This window comes from Schistosoma haematobium, chromosome 1, assembly GCF_000699445.3.
Source record: "Schistosoma haematobium chromosome 1, whole genome shotgun sequence".
Classification (NCBI taxonomy): Eukaryota; Metazoa; Platyhelminthes; class Trematoda; order Strigeidida; family Schistosomatidae; genus Schistosoma; species Schistosoma haematobium.
The window spans coordinates 73423144-73450496 of NC_067196.1; the positions used below are offsets into that span (position 1 = coordinate 73423144).

General features: G+C 34.1%; 1 protein-coding gene across 3 annotated transcripts in view; it reads left to right on the forward strand.

Annotated features, from left to right (window-relative positions):
- JMJD1C_1 (putative JmjC domain-containing histone demethylation protein 2C) overlaps positions 1-26164 on the forward strand; it is a gene marked incomplete at its 5' end in the record, with an annotated part of 52957 nt that extends 26793 nt beyond the window's left edge. The window contains 7 exons of one of the 3 annotated variants that reach the window (XM_035731148.2): positions 167-613; positions 1916-2691; positions 8788-8980; positions 15706-15947; positions 18239-18545; positions 19676-19926; positions 22130-26164. In XM_035731148.2, coding sequence (XP_035588241.1) covers positions 167-613; positions 1916-2691; positions 8788-8980; positions 15706-15947; positions 18239-18545; positions 19676-19926; positions 22130-23287 — 3374 coding nt within the window. In that variant the 3' untranslated portion in view covers positions 23288-26164. Of the gene's footprint in view, positions 1-166; positions 614-1915; positions 10880-15705; positions 15948-18238; positions 18546-19675; positions 19927-20989 lie in introns of those variants that run through there. The other 2 variants (XM_051209647.1, XM_051209648.1) reach the window with 2 other exon arrangements.
- Positions 26165-27353: the final 1189 nt, after the last annotated feature.

The following is a 27353-nucleotide window of genomic DNA, read 5'->3' on the forward strand; positions in this document are numbered from 1 at the left end:
AGCCAATATAGATCGGATGGATTATTATGATACTCTAACCTGACCATGTCAAGGTAGTAGAGACGGTTGGGTTTCAGGTTAAAATGCAGAACACTATAAAGACAATGAATTGATGACTTTTTCCCTCAACACCGATTAGTGATCTTTTTATCATATTTCTCCACAGTTTCACCATTTTTAAGCACATGCGCTGCTAAATACATTTTGGAATGTGCTGGTGGCTTATTCTGTCGTCTTCTTCATCAAGAATTAACAAGTTTGAATAATAATCATGCTCATCAAAGTCAAAATGAAAAAATCAACTCATTAACTGGTAAAAACAGAATTAGTGGTCATACAATGGAATCAAATAACAAAAATGATGGCATTATTAATTCAGTTGCATGGAAAAGGCCAGTAAAAGGTGTACGTGAAATGTGTGATGTCTGTGAAACAACAATGTTCAATACACACTGGGTTTGTGGTAAATGTGGTTATTCAGTGTGTACAGATTGTTTGAACGAATCGAAACCATTCAATTCTGTAAGTGACAGCAATTCGGATACACGTGATCATGTGAAATTCAATGAAAATAGTACAGTGGAAAAAAAAGGCAAATTAAAATACTTAAGAGGTTTGTGAGATAATTTTTTTGAAATTTTATCTCTTTGCCATTATTTTTTTCTCATGATTCTAATTATTGTCATAATATCTAATTAAATAACAAGTTGTTTATTTGACCTAGAGGTAAATCACTGATTAAAGTGGTTGATTTCTTTTGGGAATGTAGACTGTTAGATGGTGTTAGATAGTGCGATCTCCGCAACACTTTAAGTTTCTCGGTTCAATCCCTTACAAAGTTATGTGAATATGGTTGTGTTTCATGAGGCAGCCGATTTAATTGAGTAGGCTACATATGGTTTTTCTTCACTGATGGACACTAGATGGTGAAGTAGTTAACAATCCGTACTGTACAGTTGTTTTGGCCTCAACAATGGGCACCCATGAATCAACAAGAAACCTAAATCGAACCTCCGCGAATCCTCACTGAGTGGGTTACTTTCAGATCACTGAGTTGCGATTTAGTGGTCCATATTGTCTTCTTCAGTCACTCAATTTGTTGAGTATATTACAGGGACTCTATAAATTAATTGTCTTGCACAACTTCGGTTAGTGTAGTTTTATTGGCTAAAAGTGTCAACGTCTAAATTGTAGCCAGGTAATTTTGACTTAGAGAATTGGATGTATTTTCTTGCATTTTAAAATTATTTAAACACTCATACATGATTATATAGTTAATCTTTCAGCTTACATTGCGGATTGGCTGGATAGATAATCACTGGAAACCGAGAAGCACTGAGAAATGCATATCCGTGGTTGCTGAGTATCATGGATTGGCTAGAGCTATAAGTGTGAGCCTTTAGATGTCACCCAATGATCTGAAGGTCAAACGCTTCTTGTAAGGTCTGCATGTCCCGGATTTTACCTCTTATGTGTTTGTGGACGTGCATTGCTTAGGAGTCTTATTCAAGGACGAAACAACTGTCTAATGCTCCCCACCTTTCAATGGCTAACTAGCTACAGTCAGACCGTGATGTAAACTAGATAATCCAACAGTCACTGCAAACTATTAATAAAGGTTTGTAATTTCTTGGTGTTAGTATTCAGGATCGCAGCTAATAAGTCTCTTGAGCCATGTGTACATCCTGAGTGAATTATCTCATTACATAAATGGTCTATGTGTAAACACCTACACTGGGATGTAGTACACGCACCTGACGAGCTCCAGATAGGATGAAACACTTGTCCTGAATCTTATTAGTAGTCAAATACTAAGTACAAGGTAATATGATAAACTCATTATTATTCAGATTATTCACAATATTATTATTATCATACCGGTGTCGTTTCTCTTTTGTTACAATAATTTCTCAAGGCCGTGGTTGCCCATATGGTTGGGCATCGTGTACTACTACACGTCAACCGCATGATCCAAACAAGCTGTTATTAACTTCTCTGTTACCGTCTGGTATTATTGGTCGATTACTTCATCGATTGCATCGCATAGCGAACTATTATAAAATTAATTTAGGCTGTAATTGCTCTCCTTCTTCAACAGTGGGTAATAATGCAACAGATTCATCAAATGATACATTATTATTCATGAAACCAATGAAATCATTGAATAATCGTGAATGTTTAGATCGTAATTCTCTTGATTTACTAGCTGATATTGCTTTGAAAACTGATATGGGGAACACTGGACCACTTACTGCTGGTAATAGTAATAACAGTAGTAACGGTATTGTAGATAATGTTGTTGTGGAAACAGAATTTAATGCTTCACGTAATAATCCTTCTTCTATAACAACAGATAATGGGATCAGTTTATCAGACAATAACATTAATAACGAACGTATGATGATAATGATGGATTTTCTATCTCATAGTTGGATTCATTCCAAACGAAGGCACATTAATCAAAGGTCCTGTTGTCAAAAAATGAATGATTCAACTAACATCACTAATACAAGTACTATCACTGTTAAACATAAAACGAAGCATAATGATAATCATGGATTTGATTTTCACAGAGAATCAAATTTGAAAATTTATCAACCTTCAGAAATAATCAATCGTCATCATCATCACAATCCCGTTTTCTTACGTTTACATTGTCCTGATTCCATTGGAAATTTATTGGCGTTCCAAGTGAGTATTGTTTTCGTGCAAATATATGTTGACAGTGATTAATAACTGTATTCATTTTTTGATGTTCAATCGTTTCTTAGGGAAAAACATTAGAATTATTTTCTTGTTTTAATTGAGCTGCATTGCAGTTTACTGAAAAAGATGCGATCAAATATATGGTTAGCGGTTGAATCTCTTGTAACTCAAAAGTATTTAAGTCAGTAGTGGCCTTACAGACGATTTTTATCACACAATGTATGTACATATATGTTAGATAAGTTATTTTATGATAAATATATTTTATCATTCAAATCACTAACTGATCATAGCTAGACCACCTGGAGGGTCGTTTCATCCTAGCGTGGTATTCCTTAGTAGCGCGAATCTATGACTTCACACCCGAGAACTGATCTGAATATCTCTGGTTTCATGCGCAAACACTCAACCACTGAGTTAGCATCCGACGGTGTTAATGAGTAACTTTAATCAACATACGATATTACGCAACTCACATCTAGCTAAGATCAATTCGTGGTTTAATCTATGAGAATTTCGAAATCTCCAGAAACTCCCCTATATTAATAATGATAATGTGTTCGCTGGTGACCAACTTTAATATAAAACTCTTGGAGTTTTAGCGAGAAGGCATGACGAATGTAATTCAACCATGTCATGTGTGAAACAGTTGTTCACCATAGGGAACGAATTAGGGTTTCCCAGTATCGTAAACTGATTGAATTTAGACTGTAAACCATTGGACCCTTGCTCAGTGGTCCAGAGGTTAAACGTTTGAGCGCGAGATCGAAGATCTTGGGTCCAGTTTCTGGATGTTTGGTTTGTGCGCTGCTGAGGAGTCTTATACTAGGATGAAACAGTTGCCTATTGTTTCCAGGTTTTCAGTGGTGTTTTAGTTATGTTTTATTCGCAATTTAAACTATGAAAATACTTTTATCCACAAAAATCTCCCCATTTTAATTTTTATGTTCTGTATCTTTTTCCGTCTAATTTAAGACTAAAACTGGACGTAAACCTATTTTTGAGATTGTCTAGCTTCCAAGTATTCATTGTTTAGTGATTATGTTATGAGATTCTCATTAAAAAGGCTAGTCGGTAACTAACGTGATTATAATAGAAAGTATTAGTAAATTGAAACCAATTTACAAAATACAAACAACCGAACGGTTCCTAAAGCAGACTATTTTTAGTTTGTGTTACATTGATTAAACCGTAGTCAAATATCAAATTTAGTAACTTAAGCATATAGTCTATGTGCTAAGATGAAACAATTATATTTCCTCGTCGGTACGTTCTTAATCTTTCTTCCTCTCTCAATGATTCTCCAACCAGCTGACGAGAAAACTATCTCCTAACTGTACAAATCTTAGCAGATACCAAAGCCGAATACTTATGGACTTAATATTTAGCCTGTATTGAGTAACGCTGATTAGCCAACAAATTTCTGTGAACAAAACCTATAATCCGTTGGCTGCTATTTAGAATTAAACTTGTTCTATTGAAATCGAATTCGCCTCGATGTTAATCAGAACAACTTCTTCATGATTTATTGTCACCTTAATAAATGCATGGAGTGTCTGTTATCTGCTCAACTAATTCTTTGCAATGAAAATACATATTGTTTAATTTCATCTTATATTATTATATACAAATATCTGTACACGGAAAATATGTAGATGAACAAAATAAATAATAAACACACATACATAGATACATACCTAAATGCATACACATTCATGAATGCATAGATATATATAATTTGGCAAACAGTCATTGCGAATCAGCTGATGTAATTATTATGTCTATTACCAATAGTGTTATAAATGAATCTTGATATGATAGATATCTACATGTGTATACATACATGGCAGACCTGTTAATCTTTTTCATCAATGCAGTACAATAATATACCTTGGATATCGATCGATTAATCAGTAAACTGATTCAACATTATCATTATATGTTTCTTCCCCAGGGGTTACTACTTTAATTTATTTAAGCTGGAAGAATGTGAAGTTTCTGAGGTGAAATAGTAGTAAATAATGGTGATAATAATGATAATGATTTTAGACGTAAAGTAACTTATTACGGCTATTGTCGATATCTCTAGCTGCTTCTTCTCGTGGCGACGATTATGTTGATGATGTTTAAGACAATAGAACCTTGCAATACTTATGAATTTTTGTAGGAATTTGTTAATAAATCGATATATTTTCATTAAGGGGTGCTTTTTCTTACTCATGGAGTACTGAATATCAGTTTCGGATTGTTTTGAAACGTTCTGTTGGATAGAACAAGGGACTATAGACTATAGAATCTTGGATTAAGCGAGGTGACTATAATCCACAAGTACACATTTGTGGATATTCGTTCAAGTGTGTTCATTCTCCATTGGCTTATCATGAAAAATAATAGATTTCAACTGAGGATGAGAACCCAATTAGTTCACTGGGAAGTCATTTACACCGGTGATCCGATGGTAACTTGATCAATAGATTTCAATCTGAGCTAAGGATTATAAAAACATGCCATGTATTCAGTGTGCTTAATCCAACTACCGCTTACCTCGATGTGCGGTGTTTGCCAGTGCATATCGTGAAATAGCTAGCTGTGGCCAAACCAAGACATGGGTTTGTCTTATGAAGTCATCGGCTATTGGCTTGAACCCTATACTTGGGTTTAGTCTACCTGGTTGGGTTTTGAGCTATTATTGTATTCAATAGTTGCAGATATTGAATGATACGGTCCACAGTGGCGCAGATGCATTCACTTTGTCTTTTACTTGTTATTCAGTAATTTCATTTTTTCTTCACGAGTACTATTGTCTGTGGATGACCTTTCCTATTACCAATAATACTTTTACTATTTCTAATGCTCTGGCATTTGTCTTGATAATTTGCTATGCTAATGGTGTGTCAATTTGAACCCAATACACATAAATGTACCAAGCTCTACATTGCTTATATCTGACAAAACCGACTTGCTACCACTCAATGAATTATCGATATGACCATAAATATTCACTGCTACAAGTATTTGCTATGTACGTAAAAAGAAAAGAAACCCTTTTTTATGCTGTAATATCTAAAAAGAATTAAAATACTTTATCGATTTTATTACTTCTGAGCTATTACGATTGTTGCTGTAGTTTTCGCCAAAGAAAAAAATATGACTGAAATCAAAACACAGTGAGCATTCGCCTGTATTGTTTATTTCTTTTTGAAAAGAAAACAAACAACATAGTTCATACCATCACAACAATTTCAATTTGCATTCTCTCATTTTCTCATTCATGCATGTCTTTTATTAAATTAAATTAATCAACTTACAATGTTTTGGTTAAATTAACAACAAATTTTGCGTAATCAACTGTGTCCATTTGATGTGCATTATATCTTATGTATATACCTGAGTATAAATCAATGCGATTAGTTGTCTTTTGAAATCATCATAATTGGTCTAAACACGTTAAAGAATAGGGAGGAAACGGTCTCGTTTTTGGTCTGTACATGAGATGACCATAAATGAGGTAATCCTATCTGTTCCTTTTTTGGTCGAGTTAACATTTTGATAATTTTTCTTCAGACCACGAACCGATCAGTGTAAAACCACCATTGAAAACCTAGAAGCACTGGATGACGCCCCAGCAGAACGCATTCACGACCCCGAATGCAGGGCTCAAACCCATAACATTCAGTCTTGTGAGCGAACTCAACCTCTAAACCACTGATCCGGCATTCGACGGTGTTAATGTTTAACTTCACGTAATATCGGGGACTGGTTGAAGCAGCCTGATCATAGATGTGCACTGCTAAGTAGTCCCATACTAGGACAAAACGGCCGCCCAGTGCTTCCATGTTTCCAGTGGTGGTCTGACATTGATCGGTTCATGATTTCAATATAAGCTCAACAGTCTCCACAACCTCTTTGCTGATCATCGTGATAATTTTTGACAATAATTATTTAATGTGGTTGTCTGTAGAAGAAGTTTGAAAAATGGTTTGTTAGGTAGTTATAGATAATGTAAATTCTAGCACAAGTGTATATTTCGGTTCAATTTACCAAAACGTCCCTTCTCAGAAATGCAAGAGAAGGGATTCAATGAAATGAAGTACAAAAAATTAAAAAGTGGCCTATAATGAATTTTAGTGGAAACTTCGAAACGAAGATAGTTGGTCAGAAGTCAGACAAATGAACCACTGATCCGAAATTCACGCTTTCGCCATGAGATCTGAAGGCCTTTGGATCGGTCTTCGATGGAGTCATGGATGTACACTTCTGAAAATTCTAATAGTAGGGCGAAACAACTGTCAGTGTTTTGTAGTTTTTACTGGTTAACCAACTGAAGCCGGTTCGTGACATCAACAACAATTGCAAAATAAAGAGCATGAAATAATTTTTAAATTCTAGATGTAGATGAAGATTAAAAAAACGAACTGAACACATGAATCACTGGCAACGATTTGCAGTCATATTATTTATGCTTCCGATCATAAACTATATTTTTACGTACATCCTAACCAAGAAGATCAGTTCTCTCTAACTCAGCCCATATTTGGAGTACTGCTTGAGTATGAGGGCGGTTGTTACTTCGTGTTAGCCCATATAGTTGAAGAGTAATTATTGAAGGATCTAAAAAGAAACCTGATCTTGTGCTGTAACTACTGGACTCAATAGGTAACTGCTTGAGGCTTATCACACACAGACTTTATATGAATAGTTTTTGGTGTGTTACCTCCACAATTTCAAGAGCTTGTCACTAGCGAGGAAAATCCGTGGGATACGGTGAGGTGTTCTGGGATCAACTTTTTACATCTTCTTACTTCCGATGTGAGAAGGCAGTTTCACTATAACTGCTGGTTGTATAGGTGAAAGGTTCCTTTATCGTCACAATCTATTACAGTCGGGGGCTCAGCTTCACCCTTGGACTTTAGGTTTTTTGCTTTAAGACCGATAGTAAATGGCTCGGATTGATGTCATATTTTGGCGATAGTGTAGATCGGTAGACTAGAATTCATGTCACCGTATGTTATTGTTCTATTCATTGCGTATTATCGTTTATTGATGTTTATTTAGATTCTTTTTCAAAAGTTCGGAACCTGTATTAATTATATTTACCATTTATTTTTTCTATGTAGCTGGTAGGTCAAATTTACAATGTATCAATAAGGAAATTGCATAATTGTGAAATATGTTTATACTGTGTAATATTGGTTTAATTTTCAAAATGGGTCAATTGTATTTTCTAAAATGTATAAAGAACGGCTAATCCATCAATTTATTTGTTAATCAAAATATTTTGAAATAATGTAGAAGTTTCGTAGGTAAAATGGATGCTTTTGGTAGTACTTTGTTCTTTGAAGTACACGGTTTAACTGGGAAGCTTTCATTATCATTCTGGACAACTTTATCAGCTTCTAATTCATGTAGTTGTATAGGCTGATGATTTCTGTTTAGAGACGCAGTGAAAAGTTCACAATTAAATTATCAGCCTTATAAAACACAGTACCACTTAATAGTTAACATGTCTTATCACAAAATGGTATAAAATACAATTTACTTTTAAAAACTAGAAACTAATCATATTGATCAAATGAATAGTGTTGATAGTTTGAAGCTTTGTCTGTTTTTTCTTCAATGTAAAGGTAAATAACTGAAATATCACCTACACCAATATACACAAACACACACACACACACGTATACATCAATCCCAGATGTTTAAACGCTTACGATGAATGTAATATTCATTCCCAATTGTTGTTCATAGGCGACATTTTTATCTATTTGACCATTGTCGCCGACCTCACTTGTATAGGTAGCGTTCATGCAACAATATGTAAAGTATGTTGTGTGATATTTTTAAAAACTGTGTTATCAAGCTTTGATGTCAATTTGACAAGACAATTTTGTTTTTCGTTTTGTGGAAAGTTACTCCTCGTTGATATACTTCTTCGTTTTGTCTATTATATCTTTTTTAATACATATTACTTTGTATGGATTACACATTACTTGCCTTATATTGTGTTTACATATGTGACTAAAATATTTTGTTTTTTTCGTATCATTTCGTTTTTCATGTTCTCAAATCTCTGTCTTCTAGTCCGAATGGAGACGTAATCATCCGCTTGTTATATCTGGATGTCAACGTAAATTTACCCAAGAATTATGGACTCCACAAAGTTTTTCAAATGATTTTGGTGATATGAAAACTACATTAATTGATTGTGCCACGGGTGCTGAAATAACACGTTATACGTTAAAGTCATTTTGGGATGGTTTCGAAAAACGTGAACGTAAGTGTTTGTTTGTTTGTTTATGTGTGTGAGTGTGTATTGTTAAAAAGTGTTTTAATGTAAAACAAGAATACTGGTTTACTTATACATAGTGCTTTAAAGATCAATAAATGAAAACTATGTCCATATCCATCTCTTTCTGACTGCTTTTCATGTATGTAGTTATCGTAGGCATATTGAATGATCATTGAATAATGCCAAATATCCTGTTTGTTTGGTCCTCTAATGTTGCTGATCAAATTCTATCGATCAAGTTGCAATGCGGTTACCAGTCTAAGTGACTCAACACTGCGTAAAATAGTTGAGATGTCACATAGTTGGCGATAGTCGATAAGAAACCCTTTTTGACCTAGGTTTTGTGCCCAATAATACTCGTTATTGAGGCGTACGTGGAACTTTGAGAACACTGACGCTTCCTGTTGGATTCGAAATGACGTCAACCAGCTTTGAAGTCCGTCACTTTACCACTGAGCTATTCAGGCCGGATTTATATGACTACATTCCACTTACCAATACTGAATTAAATCAGTAGGAATAAGGTATTAATTGTTTCTTCTCTTAGCCTTCTATACTGTTTATTGACTTTATTTGTCTATCTCTATAAGTTGATATTGAATACTGAATTAAAAAGGTGTAAAAATACCAATTAACCAACTTGTGATGAATGCTACTGATATCGATAGATATAAGTAGTATGTATCACCAATCGGTAGTGAAATGCCTGGCGGCAGAAGGTTAAGAAAATAGAAAAGAGAACATGAACAGAGAATGATTGGTGTGAAAACGAAGGGACAATGAAGTCTGAGACTATTGATTGACATTTTGCAAATGAAGTATTTACTATATTGAATTAATTTTTCTGGTTAGCGTTTTTTTAGCGAGTTGGTTTTCTACGGGATGGGGTTGCTAACCCCATGCCCAACCCTCCTCCTTTACCCGGGCTTGGGGCCGGCAGTAACTCTAGAAGAGCTACAGGTGGAGTTATTTACTATTTGGTTCTTAGATTTTACTAAGACGTTCTGTAATTTCATATTCAAATACATTTGGTTGTCCCCACTTGTGTTCTCATTCACTACAAACTAACTAACTATCTCTTCCATTTCACGATACAATCATGCCTAATCGATTCAATCTTTAACATAAAATTCAATTTATAATTATGTCGTTTCTTTTATTTCTAAGAGTATTAATCAATAAAGATTTGTTTTCTTTTATTCTCCAGTCTGTTGTTATGTTTGAGGAGAAAACAGACAGATAGACAAAGATACATAGTTAAATAATAACAGATCATTGAGAGAAGATAGATTGTTAGATTGATACATGATAGATAAACACACAGAAAATGCAGTATGGAGAAAATCCTATTAACATATATACTGAGAAAATTATTGAGACGAATTTATTTTTAAAGAGTAGAGGATAAATTAATTTAGGATTCACATATTTGGATTGCAGGTGTACTGTACTTAAGAGTTTCCAGTTATGACGCAACAGATTTAAACAGTGCTCACTGTCAATACAGTGGTGGAATGGCCAAGGGTTATGACATTCAAATTTCCAGTCTCTCCTAATTCAGTTTAAACATCCGGGAAGTATCACTTACCCTCACATATAAGTTGCTATTTCTCACTAGCTAATGATTACATGAAAAATTATTTCGAGAATCTGAATTTATCCGCATCTATCTGACATGAACATTCCACTGTGACACAGCACAACACCCACCATTGAAAACAGGAAAATCCAGTGAGATTTACAACTTCAGAACCAATCTCCCACTTCTACCTACTCCGGTTCAATCATTCGTGAATAGTAACATTAGTATCCACTGTAAAAATGAAGTGTAGCTCATAGCTAAAGAAATAGGTTTATACTTCATGAAAGTAAATGAAAATTCCCATTTTGACATTTGGTAAATAAAGAAGTAACCAATTGAAAAGAAATTTCTTCGCTCAATTCGTTCCTTCTTTATTTACTAAAGTAAATGAGTTACATTATGTAACATAACTACTGATTAATCAGTTAATTTTCAATAATTTTCTTCAAGTAAATAACTCTCCAGAATTTCATAGACATTCACTAATAATTTTTTATTTCACTGATTAATCAGTAGACGTGATTATGTTTTTGTTTTAGCAATTTATGACTTGTGTGTGCTTGTTCGTTTTTTTTTCTATCTCGCTCTCTCTCCTACTATTTGTTTATTAATTAATGTGAATGAATTAATTCATTTGGAATAGAATTGAAATGATTAACTGATTACTAGATTATTATTATAAGTCAATAAATATTTTTACAAACTGGTTCAGTAGTTTACTTTGTTCCATTGTGATGGACTATTTTAACTATTAGAAAATTGTATTGTGTGATCTATATTGTATTCAAGTGAAATAGTGATACTATTACCACTTTATAACTGAACAAGAACTGGTGTGACTCGGTGTAAGGGAGAAGACAAGGCTGTAGGTGAAGATGCATTAATCACTGGTTTTATCAGTGACTTACAAACTAGTTAAAAATGATATAAAAATATACAGTGAGATGTATATGTACTCCATTTTCTGAATATCTGATCAACAGTCAAACTTTGAATATGTCTAATTGGAAGTGGTTGATACTAGTTTTGTCACGACCTCTGAGCAGTACACAATCAAAACCTTGAGAATGCATGAAACAAGGAGCTGTACAAGTCGCGATAATCATATTACACTAAAACCACCGCCTCTTTTGGATCCAATAGACCATATTTTTAATACCTACCAGTTCATAAATTAACACTAGATTTTCAGTGATTCCATAATTTCTATTGGTCTGTGGCGAAAACTAAATTTAACCTTAAACTCTATACTACCTTGTGCACATATCATAAGCACGTCTTTAAATTTGTCCGGACGTGCTTTTCTCGGAAAAAGTATATTAGTTCGTATAGTAGTGTTTATTTGCGTGTCTGTCACTTTATATGTGCGTGTGGTGTGTTTATACTTTTTATTTGTTTACATTTCGAGAGTATATTACTTTAATTTGTAAGTGCTTTTGCTTTTCTACAGTTGTTGATGCTAATGACTTCAACTGATTAGTCTATACTATCATATATACATCCTGAGCGGACTGCCTCGATATTCTCATTTAGTCACAAGCATTTTAAATTGAATTTGAATTATGACTTGCAGTGGGATTGAAGATAAGTGTATTTTTCTGTTTGGAACTAGTTAGCTGGATTCACTTGGATTTTAGTGTTAATGTTCACAACAAGACTCTGACCTAATCAATAAATTTCACTCGAAATGTCTAATGAGTTATCCACCGAGCTACTGATTCTAAATATCCACAAATTCGTGCAACAGTCACGGATTTTATTAGTAAGACTTTAAATTTTCTCGTTATAGGTGTTCAAAACACTAATCCCTTTTGGACAAGTTAGTAACTACCAGAAATCAGTTACTTACTGGATAATGTGTTAGACATTTGAAGCAAAACGTGTGGGGCTAGAGTATCAGTCAGTGTAAACATCAACACTAAGATGGATACAGATGCATTCAGCTGACGATTACCAGGTGGGATCATACCACTGTCAGACTCTATTCAACGTTATGTTCTATTTTTATTATCTCACATACATGTTTTCACTTGAATCTGTTCTATTGCATATTATTTGTGATTATTAGAATCTCTGTTGTCATAAATTCCCCTCTCTATTATTATTCATGTTAGAAATTTCTTTAAACGTATGAATAAATAATAGTGAATGGTTTGGAAAGGGAAGAACAGTTAAAAAAGGACCAAATGATCATATATAACTTTTTTCTCCGAAGCTGAAAGAAGACAACTTTATTGATTTCATCAAGTTAACACTACTAATTACTATGTCACATTAATATTCTGTTCTGAATATACACTTTCCCTGTCCAAATATTAGACTGTGCACATAATAAAAATAGAATTTTATTTTTTATTTTGCTGGTTATATCTTATTCCTTTCGTTCGATTTCCTTCCCCACCCCACCCCAACACCGAAAGCAAAGAGGGAAGTAATTTATTCTACAAGTTATGTTTGATAATCAAATTTTAATTTTCTAAAAAAGAACCCAATCGGTAGATAAATAGTAGTTGCTGCCAATTCCTTTTTTATTTTCATGATAAGTGTTTTTAATCAAAGATGAGTTATATTAATGCTTAATGTATATGTTTATCTATAGAGGTGGGAAAAATTTTTATATAAATGAGTATTTTTTATGTTTGTTCGCACATGCTCATCCGCTGGCCCATCTGTATTTGTTTATTTATTTGTTTGTGCTTATAGAGAAGTAAACGTGATTGTAAAATGCATCTTTTGTCTTTAAATTAGCACTTATGTAAATATGAATTGTCTTAATGTTGTCTTTTGGGAAATCAAAATGCTCTGAACTAACTCGTTAGAATCTAAAAAAATTAATAAATCTATAAATGACATTACAACAAGTTTGTACTTACTTACTTACGCCTGTTATTCCTCGTGAAGGAGCATAGGCCGCTCACCAGCATTCTCCATCCCACCCAGCTTGTGCTTGGACTTTCTCTGCTCGTGTTCGGCTGTTGTTAACTGCTGCCTTCTTGTTCTTCCTTTCTTTGATCTTGTCCAGTGTTTCTATAGAGATTCATTCCTTATGATGGTGCTTCTTTAGACCCAGAATCTCTTGACACGTTGAAGTTAGTGCTTCTTTGATACCTTTCCAGTTGTCCTCCATAGTAGTTTCTTCTTCTTTCAGTAGATCTTGTAAGGTTTGGAACCTTTTGTTGAGAGCTATCTTGAATTCGTTGAGTTTGTTAGTATCTCGAAGGAAGGCTGTATTGAACCTTTGTAGTGCTGTTTGTCCAGTTGTCCAGTTCTTCTTTACCTTCAGTTTTAAATTGGCCACAACTAGGTGGTGATCTGAAGCTATATCAGCTCCTCTACTGGTTCTCACATCTTCCATTGTCCTTCCGAATTTTTTGTTGATGCAAATATGATCTATCTGGTTCTCTGTGGTATGGTCCGGTGAGATCCATGTAGCTTTGTGTATACGTTTGTGTGGAAATATTGTGCCTCCTATGACCAATTTGTTGAATGCACAAAGATTTGCAAATCTTTCTCCATTTTCGTTTCTTTCTCCCAGTCCATGTCGTCCCATAATATCTTCATATCCGGTGTTGTCTATTCCGACTTTGGCATTTAGATATCCCATTAGAATGGTGAGGTCGTTTGTTGGGCATTTCTCAATGACTGACTGTAGCCGCTCGTAGAATTGATCTTTAATGTCGTCATTGCTATCATTGGTGGGTGTATAACATTAGATAATATCCATTGTGATCCCCTCCTTCTCTGTTTTGAATGATGCTTTGATGATCGTGGATCGGTGAGATTCCCATCCTACAAGCGCATTTCGTGCTACTTTGGATAGCATTAGAGCGACTCCCTGAGTGTGTGGAGCATTTTCCTCTTCGTGACCGGAGTATAGCAGCATCTCTCCCGTAGCTAGCCTTTTCTGTCCAGCTTGGGTCCAGTGGGTTTCGCTGATTCCCAGTACTGCTAAGTTGTATCTCCTCATTTCCGTTGTTATTTGACTGGTCTTTCCGGTTTCCCACATTGTTCGAACGTTCAATGTACCTATAAAAATTGTTGCTCTGTTTGTTAGAAGGGGCATCGGCCTCGTGGCTTCCGAAGGAACTCGGCTTTCACCATGAAGCGTCATAATTCTTCTAAATGAAGACCTTCTAACTCCCAGGGCAGAGTTAAAATGGTTTGAGTTATTTTTTCTGGTAATCGTTTTTGTAGCGAGTTAGTTTTCTACGGGATGGGGACGCTAACCCCATGCCCAACCCTCCTCCTTTACCCGGGTTTGGGACTGGCAGTAACTCTAGAAGAGCTACAGGCAGAGTTACAACAATTTTGTAGTTTACGGTATTTAAACAAATTATGTTTGATAGTATTGATACGGTAAATAATTGGTATAATAATTAATTAGGTAAGAAAAATTTGGGAAGAGATAATAATAATAATGATAATAACGTTGGTGTACATATCTGTTTATTCAGTACTGATTCACATACATTCTACTCCATACCTAATGATATGACTGCAACTGTTTAAACTACTAGAAAATGTGTCACAGAGTAGGATTACGTAACCATATAATTTTCGTAGTTCACATCAAGAACTGATCTTAGGTAGCCAGTGAATGCCAGGAAGCACTGAAAAACTGATTCTTTTTAGTGTGGGAATCCTCAGCGGTGCCTATTAACAACTTTGCATCCGGAGGCCGTGCTGAGGGCCTCCGGTTTCGCATGCGAACGCTTAATTTCTAGACCACTGAGTTTGTATCTGACGGTGCTATTGACTAACTTTAATCAACTAACGATATTGTACAACACCCACCCATTGCCTGTAGTGAATAACTGTTCAACATGGTTGAAGTCCATTGATCAAGGCTTCTTCCTGGAACTCTTGGAATAACATCTCGAAGTTATCTTGTAGTGAAAAAAATGATTATTATCAGTGTAGGGCGGTTCCTTTCCATATGGTTGAGCTGTTTAACCAGTAAGCTACAGAACAATATTTTGCTAGGATAATTATGACTTATTTTTGTTTACATTGGGATAATCACTGTTTTTGGCTTTGTTTACACTTTGTAAAAGATGTCTTGAAGTGACACTATAGCATATCAGTTATTAACTTACCTATTTATTTTGGCTTTTATTGAAAATTATAGGTCGAATCACTAGTAAAGATGGCCGTCCACTTTGTTTAAAGCTGAAAGATTGGCCAACTACAGATGATTTTGCTGAATTACAACCGAAACGTTTCAATGATCTAATGTTAAATCTACCAATGCCAAATTATACACAACGTGATGGACAATTGAATTTAGCTGCTAGATTATCATCATTTTTCGTATGTCCCGATCTAGGTCCAAAATTATATGTGGCTTATGGAACAGTCGGTTCTTGTTCTGTAAGTATACAATCTTTATGCTTTAACGTAAATATTTCATTAACTTTTACAGACAAGGAACGATATCACATTATTCAGCGTCAATTGCTATTCTTATTTTATTTAAATATAAATACTTAAGACAAAAGTGTACCCGTGAATGCCGACGCAACAGTCCCAATGATTGAGCATTCGCCACGAATTGAGTGGGTTATTAGTTCGACTCCTGGTGGGTTTTTTGTAGCGCATTGCTTGAAGTGTCCCATACTAGGACAAGACATTTGTTCAGTGCTCCATAATTTTCTATCTCACTCTCACTAGTGTCGCCCTGTGGTGAAAGCTCCCCAAAAAATATTTTTGTTTGTTTTATTATGACAACTACGAATTCGGATCAGTCATATATGGATTTTGTGGGTTGTCTTTTTGTATGTACGTGTACTTGTGTGTATGTAAAAGACAAACTTCTACTATGTGTTGACTTTAAAATAGAAGGAATCAATTATTAATAATCTCTCTAGTTTCTTTTGACCTCATTGAGTAAATTAAAACAGATGTCTATCAATCATTTTTTCCATATCATTCAACCAACAAAATCAAGTACATACACTCAGTGTTCCTCCATGTTGGGAGATCGAAATTATACAAATGCCAAATGTCCAAATCTTTGTTTAAATTAATTTCTTATCATTACTTATGCTTTGTTGTCGCTATTATTGTTACGACAAGATGTGAATTTCAGTCGAACTTATAGCATAATTGGTCAATTTATTAAACGTTACATAATCTAGTTTTTGTTTTGTATGCTACAAAATAGTATCTGTCTATCACAATGTGGACTTGAATCTAATTTTCATTGTACATGTATATTTAATTTCTTTGTTTATGTCTGCTCCATTAAACATTACCCTGTATGTACGTATTTATGCTGGCATACGTATGTGTATTGATGTGTGAATTATATGTATGTGTGATTAATTCCAAATTGTCCGGTTTTATTATGGATAGATCGATAGATGATGATGATATTTAAAATACCTGTTGGCTTTGTTCATATCTTTTTTTGTTGCTGCTGTTGTATTGATCATCATATCTAAATGTTGATTTGAAACAGTATCGTTGAAATGATGTTTTGCTGTGTATTTTTTTGGGAATGACGAATACTATTATTTACTTGTATTGATGGAACGTTAGTTAATCTGTAGAAAACAAGGCACAAAATAGAATTTAGACAAAAAGTATTTTTCCTTGATGTTTATTTACAGGTCGTATATCATGAAAAAATATTTCTTTAATTGAAACTGAATAATGGATAACAGTAAATTATAAGACGTATGTCTCGTCCCATTTAGAAATTGTCATTTTGATGTACCTGGAGTTGAATCCAGAAACTTTCGCTTTAAATCATAATATATTACATATTGAACTATTGAGTTCAAATGTAAGCCCATCCACATAATTATCAGTATTAGTTGCCGGTTCGGTTTCCTACTAAAATTAGACAAGGATAAACCATTGTATTGGGTTTTCTAACCATGTGTTCTTTGCAAAATTTAACTAATTCATTCATAAATTTCTTGTACCAGTGATATCTGCTCTATCATTGCAATACAGACATTACTCGTGTTATTTTGCCTATAGCTTGGCTGCACTTTTTAATTGTATCACATATTTATTCTCTTCCTAGACAGTATCATCAGTAGCAGCCCGAAAATTTTCCCCAACTTGACCTTAACTTACAATGGTATATAAATAACAACTTGTATTCAGGTTTTTTCGCCCAACTCTTGTCACCTTCACCTTCCAGCATATGCTTACTTACTAGCCTAATTATGCTAGTTACTCCAGATAGAGCATCAGTCCCCGATCAGGAATCTCCCACGTACTCTGTCATAGGCTCTCCTTTTATGTTGTTCCCAAATGCTATTTATTCTTTTGATTTTCGCCTTAAATTCCCAGAGCAATATGTTCTTCGGTTCCCCTCTTTTCCTTTTTCCTTGGAGATCCCAATTTAGGGCTTGTTTTGCTATTCAGTTTGATGGTTTCCTTAATATGTGCTTTATACACTTTCAGCGTCCTTTCCCAATTTCCTCCCGTATAGAGAAGTGTTTATAATTACTTGTACCGTTTTTTCGATAATGGCTGTAGTAGTTCTCCATATTTCAGCTCTACACAACGAAATTGTCTTGCCCTTTGTATCGTAAAATTCTGACTTGGACGTTGGCAACAGACATTTGTTTTGAGTTCTAGACCAACATCACATTTCGACTGATTTTACCTATTTTTCTTCTTGTTTCTTTTACTTTTGTTTGCAGATTAGTACAACAAATTTGCACGTAGATATAGCTGATGCCGTAAATGTTATGTTGTATGTGGGACAACCAACAGATTCATTGAATGAAATGTTAACTAATGCTGAATCAATTGTGAACACATTAACAAGTGCACATGTTGATGATAATTATTTAGAAAGAGTTTTAAATTGGTTGAATAAAATTAAATCACACCAAACTGATGCACATGCTAATGACAATAATAATAATACTAACAGTAACAATATTACTACTACTACTACTACTCCCACTACTTTTATTTCTACTACTTATGAAACTAACTCTGAAGGTAGGTTATACCATTATTCATTTGTGAACATTTCATATTCATCAAATTACTTTTATTATAAAAAATTGATGAATGTAGTCTACTAGATACCTAAGCACTTTTTTAAAAGTCAATAGTAGTCGTTTTGATGTCAATGTTCGGTATTATGAAAATCTGTATTTAATGTTGGGTGGATAAAAGCAGAGAATCCTTGGATCTAGACTTTTTGGTAGTTGACATTAGCTACCAGGAGTGTATCTGAAATCTTCAGGGAACTTATACTCTTCGTTAGATTTGAATCCGTTTAACCTCAGTATCATAGTCATAGTTGTTACCACTTTGGTGGGTTTTCGGTAATCCACTGAATTTCCGTAGGGCTGAAACATAAACTAATATTGATCGATAGATTTTGATCATCAATCAAAGATTACGGTAAACATTACAGTGATCTCTGATCAGTCAGTGTACATTTTTGTCTGGACTTCATTTTACCGTTATCAGTTAGCCATTTAAAACAATTAGTTACTCTGATTAATTTGTATAGTGTAATAAGAAGACAAAGATCATCAGAACTATGTGATATATTAGCGTAATACAAGTTGAACAATCTTATCACATATATACTTGTAAAGACTTGCCCTGGTAATATTGATTCATTATCTAGTATGATGTGTTTCGAAATATATTGTGTTAATATATCACATAATTCCAATGATCTCCGTCTTCTTATTGCACTACCAAATCAGTCAGTTTTGTTAGCTTATTTTCTTTCTGGACATTCATTGAAAATCAAGGTACACCAGAAATATGTTTGATCATTCTGTATGAAATTCTTCGCTAATGTATCATCATGATTCAAAGATGAAACATGAAGTCTTAAGTTATGATGGCGAGCTCATTATCTTTGGATCGTTATCCAACGATTTACACATTCCCGACTTCAATTATATCCGATACTCAGGAAACCAATGTACATCCCTATTATTTTGTAACCAATATGGCTGGAGTCTACCGACCACTACCTCTGACTAGAGCTTCAGGAATATTTCTAGAGGTTCAACATTAGGTTCCACATTATTATCATTATTATTATTATTATTATTCCATGGTTTGATTGTATAAAAAATGTATTCCTAATTCATTTGTTATAGATATCCCAGGAGCATTGTGGCATATATTTCTACCGGAAGATTCAAATGGTTTAAGAGAATTTTTATCAAGAGTAAGTGAAAGTGAAACTGGTACACCAGTGGAATCAGGCAGTGATCCAATACATGATCAATTATTTTACATGGATCAATCATTATTAGATCGTTTATATGATTGTATGGGCATTCAACCATGTACGATTGTACAATTTCATGGTGATGCTGTATTCATTCCAGCTGGTGCTGCTCATCAGGTAATATTTTAACTTCTTCCTTTTTGTTGTCATAAGCAAAGGTTAGATCGTACTATTTTTTTTAAAAAGGTGTACTTTGTATATTTCACTTCTACTGTTCCCCTCGATGTTATGGTTTATAACTATTCACCCTTGTTAAAACATGATCACTATTTAAACAGTGATAGACGGTCGCTACCAGTGGAATCCAGGATGAGGGTTTCGTTCTATTTTGGACTCGTCAGCTGGATGTGCCTAATCTCAGAGTGAGTTGGTGTTTATTTCGGGGCTCGAAACCATCACCATTTGCTTCAACGCCATTGCGGTATTCACTTGGCTACTAAGTTCAGATAGCCACTAGCTTGTGGAATGGGGTGAATTTTAATTAGTATATGCATTTGTTTTCCGGATCTTCCCACTGATGTTTAGGACTGCAATTGATCAGTATCTTTTCGCATATGTGCATCTTATGAGGATTGCCTCGATATTGTTGTTAAGTTACAAACATTTTAAGCAGCAGCGTATGTATGGTATTTATATATTCAGATTTACCTTTATATACTACTTTAATATGTATTTATCCAAACGCCTAGTTTGTGAGATTTTTATTTTCTTTAAAAATTCTAAACACTTCCATATGACTTATTAACTTTCATATCTTATTCTGTTTCGAAATTATTGTCAATTAGTTAGTGGGCCTGATTTATTAGGATTTTTACCGTGGACGTCTTAGTTACATGGCTTGTTGTTTATGTATAGTGCATTATGATTCTGTGATTTGGATTAGGAAAGTACATTGAATGTCATTTTTCCATGTTCTGATTTGCAGCTTAATTGCAGAGGTATTCTATATGGACTGATAACCGTTAAGGTATCAGTTCGCTGAGTTGTAGGGATCAGTATTACTGTTTCAAGCATATTTCACCAGATTAGGATCATGTCAAAGACACATTGGTAAAAAACAAGAAATTGTCTAATTTTTAGATTACTATTAAATGTCTAGTTAATCAATGTGATTATTTTCCTGAAGGTATATACAACATTCACTTTCTGTGAAGTTGTATAAAACATGAAATGATGTCTTATTAACGATACTATTCAACTTTCAACCAGAATTAGTAGTGGTAGGTTGAGAATTTGAACGTGGATTCTTCATATTTTTTGATTTGTGCAATTGGATAGCATCACTAGTCCTTATAAAAATGGTGTGTTTTTAAAGGTCATGTGGGTTGATTTGTATTTAGTAAGTGATTTTTTGACTTGTTTAAATTTAGTGAATGATGGTGATGTTAGACAGCTGATGGTAGTTGTCTAAGGAACCTTGGACACCCCCTAGGTTTCGTACTAGTTGGCACTCATCAGTAGAGAGTTTTCTACCAGCTACATCAAACCACTCATGGTAGAAAAATAGTGCATGTGATATCAAGTCATCGAGGCTAGTGGTCACATTGAAATTTGATTGACGACATTCGATTAGCAACACTGGGGGACTAGAAAAGCTTGATGTTGGTCCACTAGTTTATAGACGCTTCAGAATTGCGAACCCATGACTTTCGGACTCCATGGTGATTGTTTCACGCTTTTACCAGTGAGTTGGCATCCAGGTAGCTCACAGTTCTAACTTCAATCAACTTCCAGGCAGTAGTATCACAATGTGTTTATTGATAACTTAGTTCTAAATTAACTCTCAAAGTTATGGGCAGCTGAGGAAATTCTACGAAATGGATGAGTTCATGGTATTTTGCTACTATCTTGGATTTTTTCGTTACTCAAACTTATAAATCAGAAAATTATGTGAAATCTGTTATATCTGGAAATTGCAATAGGAGTAAAACAGTCGTCATCAGTAACTTATTAGGATGATCGTAGTGCTGTATCTTGAGTTGACTGAAACTGGGAATGTGAAACATTTGATTTCCAACTCACAAGTATTGAGGTGTTCTTCAGTACTCAGTCATTATGAATCTTGAAGGTCATGGGCCCCATCCCCGACCGGATCTTGAATGCGCATTGTTAAATAGGTAATTACTAGGACGAGACAGCTGTCTAGTGCTTCCTGGATCTCAATGGCTACCTAAAAATTGTTATTTTGAGATGCAAACCCACAACAGGCAAAAAGGTTTGTTATTTTATTTAAAAACTATCCTCACATGTTTGTTTATTCAATCGATTTTTGATTGAATAACTTACTCTTCATTAATTTATGTATATTTATATATAATAGGTGCGAAATTTAAATAGTTGTATCAAAGCGGCTGTAGATTTTGTCTCACCGGAACATTTACCTCAATGTTTTCAATTAATGGAAGAATTTCGTCAGCTATCACCGACACATCAAAATCACGAAGATAAATTGCAAATTAAAAATATGTTATTCCATGGAACAAAAGATGCTTTATCTGTCCTATTGACAAGTAATAATAATAATAATAATGATAATAATAACAATAATAGTAATAATAATAACAGTGATAATAATAACAGCAACAATAATCAAAGTTTGGTCAACCTTAAATCAGAGTTGAGATCTCATGCACACGATAGACCATTTTCATCAACATCGTCTACATCAGCGATTATACTTCATAATGATAATCGAACTGTGTCAAATAATTCAGTCGTAAAATCAGATTCAAGATCAGAGTCTTCACTTCATTATAATTTACAAAATTATCATGTCACAAATTCTGTAAAGTCAATGAATACAAACAGAGGTGGTCGAACTAGAGGTAGACCTGGGCGACCAAAAGCAATTGGTTTAACTAATCATGAAAATATTAACCTATCATCTAGTTCCCCACCGCCATCGTCGTCGATCCTATCGTCGAATCCGATGTTGAATTCGAATACATTTCCGGTTGTACCTGTCCTTAGTGTAAATACTGTTGTTCCCGGTAGTGGTGATTATATCAGCGATAATGATTCAACGAATAGTTCTGGTAAATTTCCAAATTCGTTTAAAATTTCTTATAGAGATTCACTTTCTGCGATATCTTCATCATCATTAATGTTCTCTTCAGATATAATTAAAGATGTTAAACCGAATCTTATTATTACTACTGTTGCTACTAGTAGCACTAGTATTAGCAATACTACTACTACTATTGTTGATTGTGATAGAATTCCTACGACTATGATTACTAATGTTACTTCCTCTTCATCATTGTTGTCTACTTCTGCTTCTGGTCTGTCTGTGAATTTAGATGCCCCACAACTTATTTCCTCTGTCTCTTTTCCTTGTTCATCTTTTTCATTGTCATCAACATCATCCTCGATATCGTTTTCGTCCTCTTCTTCCTCCTCCACCTCTTCATTCGTATCTTCTACCTCGTCATCATTATCTTCAGCATGTACTGCACAAAAGCAACATGTTTTATACTAACCGTCTACTTAATTCAGCCAATATTGACTATTTGTCATAATTATCTTATACATACGTTGTCCTGTACTGTATTGTCTGTCCTCCACACAATCACACATACATACACATAAACGTATGCAAATCATGATATACTGTAAGTGTTTCAGTCAACGTAGAGAGGTCAGTGTATACTTGTTGATTATTTTTGATGAAAACACTACCTGTACAAGTGAAAAAAGCAATTTTTCTGTATCTCAATTATCATAGATATAACAGTCTATCGACTTTTCTTTTTGTTCAATTAGGCGCCAATTTATGAATTGTAATTTCTTGTATAGTTCTCACTTTTAATATTTATTTTTCTTGTTTTAATAATGCTAATAACAATAATAATAAATAGAATATTATTAAAACTGATAAATATGTTATACTGTCCGTCCTACTTTCTCCTCCTCTTCGTCTTCTCGTTTTTCTGTTACCACATATTCTTCTTATTCTTATGCGTTTTCCTCCCACTTCTTTTCTGAAAAAATCCATTTTCCAAGTTCTTTCCTGTTCCTTATAATTCCTTTATTCTCTCTCTCTCTCTTCAGCTCTTGTTCTGATTGAAGCACCGAAAATGAGCTACTAATAGTATTACTACTACTATTACCACTCTCAACATTACTATTACTATCGGTACTTGATGGTGGCAGTAATAGTAGTTGTCGCGATTACCATTACCACTACTACGTCTAGCAGTAGTACCAATTACTATATTTTCAACCAGCAAACATATATTTTGGTCTTTGTAGTAAGTTCGGCACATTTTTGTACACCCCGGTCACTTTTATTTGTATCTGTATAAGTGTGTAAGAAAGGTGTTTCTTTTACCGTTCTATTCCTATATTACAGACACACAAACAAATACGTATGTATACATATATACATGTAACATAGAAAAATCCATAAGTACATGAGCATGTCTAATTTATTGTTTGTTTGTTTATGGATATTCTTTCTTGTTTGTGTTTTTCCACACTCTCTCTTGATTTACGGGCCTTTTCGTCACAGATTCCAGGAGTATGATACTACTACTAATAATAATACTATTTATGATTACTATCGTTAGTATTGTTATTATTATTGTTTATTGTTATAATGATTATTACACAATCAAGATAGGATTGATTTATTCTGTAGGTAATTCTCTATGTCTACCACACGTATGTCATATTTCACATAAATGTATTTCATTCATACACATAAAACTGTTTGTTGTGTTTTAATTGCCTTTAATTACTGCGTGTATTTGTATAGATTCAAACTTATCCAGTGGTTTTATGAAGTTGCTTTACACCAGAAAGCGTTTTTAAGGTATCGAGTATCAAAATACATTGTTGACTTATTTTGTGTACATATACGTTATATATATATATATATATATATATATAAATGTTTCTACTCGTTCAGGTCAGCAAAACTGTTGAAAAAATGAATAACAATTTAGTTTTTTCTAGAACTGGACTAGACGTTTGTCTTCCGGAAACGACTACTTTTAATCATTTGTTCTAATTTTGCCTTCTCATTAATGGAATTGTCTACATATATATCTGTGCTTACTCTCCAGATGTATAGAGTTACACACACACACACACACATTGTCACATGTGTATATATTCAAGCGTAGTCATGTAGGTATGGTGTTTGAATGATGTCAGTCGACCAAACAAGACTGAAACAGTTACTCATTGATGATAATATGTTATTATTGCAAACAGAAAATATAGACCAGTGAATGACTACATTGGTTCATTTTCTGGGGATTATTTTGTTGCGCCTAAACTCAAATAGATGAATCCACATTCGAATTTGTGACTCAATGGTAGAAAGGCAAGCAGTTCAACTACCGAGCTAGTTATCAGTATGGGGTTATGGAGATTGTTAGGTTTTTGGTTGAAATCATGAATCGATTGATGTTAGAGAACCATTAAAAATCTAGAGGCACTAGATGGCCGTTTTGTCCTAGTATGGGACTCAGCGGTGCGCATCGACGTTCGCGCTCGCAGAATCCGAACCCAGGGCCTTCGGTCTCGCGCGCTGACACTTAACCACTAAATCACTAAGCCGGCATCCGACAGTGTTAATGTCTAACTTTAACCAATCCACAAAATTGCGAAATCCCACGAGCACGATCGTGGATGCGCACTGCTGAAGAGTCTCAAGCTAGGACGAAGCGGCCGTCCAGTGCTCCCAGGTTCTCAATGGCGGTCTAACATCAATCGATTAGTGATCTCAACCAAATACTAAGCTAGTATTGTGTTTTTTGGATAACTTTTCCGGAGTATTGTTTATTAAAGTTATGGTTTATTTTCGCACTACTAGTAGCTTGAAATAAGAACACACTCACAATGTATATCAGAAGAATATGTGTTAATGCAGGCTGTAGATTTATTAAACGATTTACTTTGCCTAATTCACCATTTATTTACTTTGTTCCATCATATGTAAATTATTGTAGGGAAAGAATAAGTGTCTAGTTGAACTGTATGTTACTAAGATGTTTAAAAGTAAAGGACTAATCGTATTGAACTTGTGATATAACCAAGTCTTTTTAAATTTATAATTGCCTGCCAAGATATTAGATATTTGAAATTGCTTTGTGTGTATATGTGTGTGTGTGAATTCTTATAAGAATACTTAGCTGGAGGAACCTAATTATGGGGAATGAGGTATCACTTTTGGCCTACTAATTGAATGTTAAGTACTTCAAATACTAAGCTAATAGTCTAAAACTGATATAGTGGACAAAAATTGACATATCGTAAAGGAGGTTGATTACCAAACACTTTTTTTTATTTCATGTGTTATTGATGTGCTTTTTATTTGTTTAAAATTTACTACTTAATTAACTTTATCCATTATTATTAAAGATTTTCATCATGAAACCATGTTTATTATTATTATCATACAACTGTACAGAAGATGATAATGAGATAGTCTTATGTTTTTTCTTGGTAAAAAATATAGTAGTTATATGAATAAAACACTCAACTGTTAGCGATTAGCATGGAAATTTGAACTTCACTCTGATTATTTTTATTTCGACAATCAATTAACATCATTAGCCATCACACAAACAGTGTGATTCAAAGTTGAATAAATGACTTTGTACTTTGTTATTGTGTTTTATAGAATTATGTTCTAAATTAGAAAGACTTTCAAATAGTTTAAATCATTTTATTAATACAAACTCAGTTTTATTGTAATAAAACTGTAAAGAAAAAGTTAATGAAACAATCACTAATTATTGTTGGTTTTCAATGTGATTTATATTATATCTTATTCATTTAGTTCAACTTCAGTTGTAGTAACTGTGATGATCATTATATTATTTGGAATGCTTAAGTTATAAAATCGTACTTACTTTCTAAAGTTAATGTAGCTTAACAATGTATTAAGCCGGTGGCTGGATTAACTGGCAACTGTTCAAATAAATTGTATTATTCATAATATTTTTACATGAAATTATAATTGTCAGTTTAAGGTTGTGGAGATTATTTAATTTCGTTTAAATCATAAACTAATAAAAGTCAGACAACCACTGAAAACCTGGAGGTAATAGACAGCTGTCTATTCCTAGTGTTGGACTTATCAACAGTGCTCATTTATAACCCCGGACACGGGAATCGAACTCAGATTCCTCAGTCTCGCGTACGAACGCCTAACCTCTGGATCACTAAGCCGGGATCTAACAATGTATGCGTTTTATTTCAATCCGTTCAAGACAGTGTGCGACCATCCAAATTTGATCGGTTTGTGGTTTCATTAAATTTATAGTAACTGTACAACATAGATACCATAGAAAGAAGTATTTTGAAAGTATCATTGAAGTATATGACACACTTGTTGATAACGTTGAGTCTCTTAAATGGACACTTGATCCGATTTTCTAGCTGCTTGCCAATAACCCTAAGCTAAATCCACACGGCAACTTGAACAAAAGATAGGTGTGAAGTACAAAAAGAACGCTTTACTCCATCGTTAGTTGATGTACGAAAAAAAGGGAATTTATAGAGTTACACACAACCTTGGGCTTCTGGAGACT